A 3,779-nucleotide genomic window follows, 5' to 3' on the forward strand; every position below is an offset into this window, starting at 1 on the left:
CGCCGCTCAGCCGCGATGCGGCGGTCGGAGGTTGATGTCAGGCGCGGACCAATCGCCGCGCGTCTTTCACCCGTCCAATGGGAGGCGACGCTGCTCTCCACGTCCCCCTCGGAGCCAATCAGCAGCGAGCTACAGAGCGGTGGGCGGGGCCACCTCCGCGGAACCGAAAGCAAAAGCAAAACGTGGCCGTGAGGGCGGCGCGAGGCGCAGCGACAGCATCGCGACACCGGCACCTCGCCGTGACACCGCCCCACAGCGCAGTGCCACCGTCCCACGGCGGGATGTCGCAGCCTGGGGCCGCGTGCTACGTCACGGTGCGCGCGGTGCTGCTGCGGCTGTTCCGTGGAGCTGCTGTGCTGCTATGGCTGCACTCTGGTTGTCCCATGGAGCTTCTGTGCTGCTATGGCTGCACTCTGGTTGTCCCATGGAGCTGCTGTGCTGCTATGGCTGCACTCTGGTTGTCTCATGGAGCTGCTGTGCTGCTATGGCTGTTCCATGAAGCTGCTGTGCTGCTATGGCTGCACTGCGGCTGTTCCGTGGAGCTGCTGTGCTCCATGTGTTCCATGTGGTACCGCTGCAGTCCGGCTGCCCCATGGTGCAGCACGGTGGTCCCACCCCCACTCCTTGCCCCCCTGGAGCAATGGGTGCTGTTCGTGCCCAGTGTGGCCTGCAAGGTGGTGGGTGTTGCCACCCAGCTGTGCCTCTTTCCGCTATCAGTGGTTCATGCAGCATATTTACTAACAGAGCCCAGGCATTTTCACTTTGGGGCAGCGCGGGGTTTTCTGGGAAAGAACAGGAAGCAGCGGCTGAGGGCGGGCCGGGGGGGGTTTCCTGTTCTGTTGCAGACAGCAGCAAAACCATGGAGGCCGCGGTGCCCCCAGTGTCAGCTCCGCTCTGCCTGGTGCACAACCAGGACTGCAAGCTGTCCCTCAACCCCGCAGCGCTGGCAGTTCTGCGCAGCGCCACTCAGCCAGTGGTGGTGGTGGCCATTGTTGGGCTTTTAAGCACTGGGAAGTCCTTCCTGGCGAAGCGGATGGCGCAGAAGTGCACCGGTAAGGTGGGGGGGGAAGGGGGAGGCGGATGTTCTCTCCATTCTGGGGGCATTTGGGAAGATTTCTGATGGCCCACAGGCTCCCCACTGAGCAATGCGGTGCAGAAGCAAACAAAGGGCATATGGATGTGGTGTCTGCCCCATCCGTGCAAACCTGGGGTGACGCTGGTGCTGCTGGACACCGAGGGGCTGGGAAAGTCCTGCGATGTGAGTGCGGGGGGGGGAGGGGTGGCTCCATACCTCCCCCACGCCCCCCCAGATCTTCTCTAACACGGCTGCGGGCGCAGGATGACATCCACAACGATGCCTGGATCTTCACGTTGGCGCTGCTGCTTTCCAGCACCCTGGTGTACAACAGCATGCGCACCGACAGCCGCACGATGCTGGGGAGTTTGTGGTACGGGGACGGCTGGGAGGGTGGCGACGTGGTGACAGTGGTGACAATTTGAGCGGTGACATGGCGACACGTCCAACAGTTTCCTGACGGATCTGAAGAATTACGTGCGTGTGCGAGCGCAGGTGGATGGCACTGAGCCGGCAGATGAGTTCGCCCGTGTCTTCCCTGACTTCGTCTGGGTCGTGCGTGACTTCAGGCTGCAGGAGGGCGACCGGCCCATCAGCGCGGATGAGTACCTGGATCAGATACTGCGCCCACAGTTGCGTAAGGCGGTCACTGTTCCCCTTCTGTCACCGTGCGTCCCCGAGGGCAGAGCGCTGTGCTGACATGTGGCGCCTGAGCCACAGACTCAGATGTGAACGATCCAAAGCCTTTATCGCAGATTCTAACATCCCCTATATACGTCTCCAAGCTCCCTCCTGTAACTTTCCATCCCTACAACACCTAAATCTCCTTCATGTCCAGGCGGTAGCGGCCCACACAGATGCTCACCCGCTCAGAGCCACGCGTTGCTTCTAGTCGTGCTTCTCCAGCAGGGTCACCATCCCGCGTCGGTTGTTCGCCCCTGGAAACAGCCTTTGTTCTCAGTGTCTTCTTCCACACCCCATCAAATCTGTAGGGTTCACTCTACTGAACTACCAGGGGAACAAACAGGTGCAGCAGTGCCTACGCAGCTTCTTCCCCCACCACAAGATGTTCATGCTGGAGCGGCCGGCGGCTGACAGAGACCTGGCGCAGCTGGAGCTGCTGCGGGAGGATCAGCTACAGCCACGCTTCAGGCAGCAGGAGGAGGCCTTCTGCCAGCACATCTGGAAAGAGGCGCCAGTGAAGATGCTGCTGAACAGCAGCCCGGTGACAGGCAGAAGTGAGCAGTGGCAGCACGAGGACGGGTGGCGGGGGGGGGAGATGTGCTGGGGGTGACGTGCGTGCGGGTGATGTCACCTCTCAGTGCTGGCGTGCCTGGTGGAGACTTACATGGCAGCCATCAGCGCCGGCTCCGTGCCCTGCGTGGAGAGCGTGCACACGGCGGTGACGGAAGCTGAGAACATCGCAGCGGTGGAGGCGGCGGTGGCTGAGTACCGGCGGGGCATGAAGCAGAACCTGGTGCTGCCCACGGCCTCGTTCAGCGCGCTGATGGCCGTGCACCAGGACTGGAAGAAACGCGCCATCACCCTCTTCCTGTCCCAAGTCGTTGACAAAACCGAGCAGCATCACCAGGCGCTGCTGATGGTACGTCACCAGCACGGCGTGGGGCTGGGGCCGATTTCTGTGCACCGAGTGCTGCTTTTTGGCACAGGACAAACTGGAGGTGGCCAAGGAGGAGTTCTGCCGGCGCAACGAGGAAGCGTCGGAGCAGCGGTGCTGGGCGGTGCTGAGGGAGCTGTGGCTGGACATGGAGCTCCGCATGCAGCGTGGGGACTACGTGGCGCCGGGGGAGACGCGGCTTTTCCTGAAGGACCTGAAGCGCATGCAGGAGGAGTACAAGAGGAGGCCTGACAAGGGCGTCAAGGTGAGCAGGGTGGGCGCAATGGGTGCGGTGGCGATGGCCGTGCCTCATGGTGGTACCGTCAGGCAGAGGCAGTGCTGGAGAAGTTCCTGCGGGTGAAGGGGCTGGAGATGACCGAGATGTGGCTCGATCGGGTGGACCAGCAGTGCAAGGCGGTGCTGGCTGAGGCGAGAGCTGCCACGCAGGCTGTGGTGAAGCAGCTGGAGGAGCACCAACAGCAGCAGGTGGTGGAGATGAGCAAGATGTGGATGGCCAAGGAGATGGTGGAGCTGAAGGTCTGCTTTTTGGAGAAGCAGCAGAAAGAAATGTTGGCTGAGGTGACTGCAGCCAAGAAGGTGGTGGAGAAGCAGCTGGAAGAGCAGCAGCAGCAGCAGCAGCAGGTGATGATGGCTGAGGTGACTGCAGTCAAGAAAGCGATGGAGAAGCAGCTGGAGGAGCAGCAGCAGGTGATGATGGCTGAGGTGACTGCAGTCAAGAAAGCGATGGAGAAGCAGCTGGAAGAGCAGCAGCAGCAGCAGCAGAAAGTGATGTTGGCTGAGGTGACTGCAGCCAAAAAGGCGGTGGAGAAGCAGCTGGAGGAGCAGCAGCAGCAGGTGACCCTGGCCAAGCTGACAGCTGGCCGAGAGGCAGCGGAGGCACAGCTGGAGGAGCAGCAGCAGCAGGTGATGTTGGCTGAGGTGACGGCGGTCATGAAGGCTATGGAGAAGCAGCTGGAAGAGCGCTGGCAGCAGTGGGCGCAGCAGCTGCAGGAGGAGCAGAGCCTCGTGCTGTCCCAGCGCCTGGAGGTGAGCGCCGTGCCGGTGCTGTGGGTGCTGTGGGTGCTC

General features: G+C 62.1%; 1 protein-coding gene across 8 annotated transcripts in view; it reads left to right on the forward strand.

Annotated features, from left to right (window-relative positions):
* Nucleotides 1-40: 40 nt before the first annotated feature.
* The window catches only part of LOC100547242 (guanylate-binding protein 1-like), a 6,296-nt gene continuing 2,557 nt past the window's right edge, over nt 41-3,779 (forward strand). For 2 of the 8 annotated variants that reach the window (XM_010727944.3, XM_010727945.3), the window contains exons 1-8: nt 43-1,052; nt 1,131-1,258; nt 1,339-1,448; nt 1,528-1,712; nt 2,068-2,313; nt 2,398-2,678; nt 2,746-2,958; nt 3,021-3,740. In XM_010727944.3, the coding sequence (XP_010726246.1) occupies nt 515-1,052; nt 1,131-1,258; nt 1,339-1,448; nt 1,528-1,712; nt 2,068-2,313; nt 2,398-2,678; nt 2,746-2,958; nt 3,021-3,740 (2,421 nt within the window). In that variant the 5' untranslated portion in view covers nt 43-514. Of the gene's footprint in view, nt 1,053-1,130; nt 1,259-1,338; nt 1,449-1,527; nt 1,713-2,067; nt 2,314-2,397; nt 2,679-2,745; nt 2,959-3,020; nt 3,741-3,779 lie in introns of all 8 variants that reach the window. The other 6 variants (XM_010727948.3, XM_010727946.3, XM_010727947.3 and 3 more) reach the window with 6 other exon arrangements.

Source organism: Meleagris gallopavo, unplaced genomic scaffold (assembly GCF_000146605.3).
Source record: "Meleagris gallopavo isolate NT-WF06-2002-E0010 breed Aviagen turkey brand Nicholas breeding stock unplaced genomic scaffold, Turkey_5.1 ChrUn_random_7180001951027, whole genome shotgun sequence".
In the NCBI taxonomy this organism is placed as follows: Eukaryota; Metazoa; Chordata; class Aves; order Galliformes; family Phasianidae; genus Meleagris; species Meleagris gallopavo.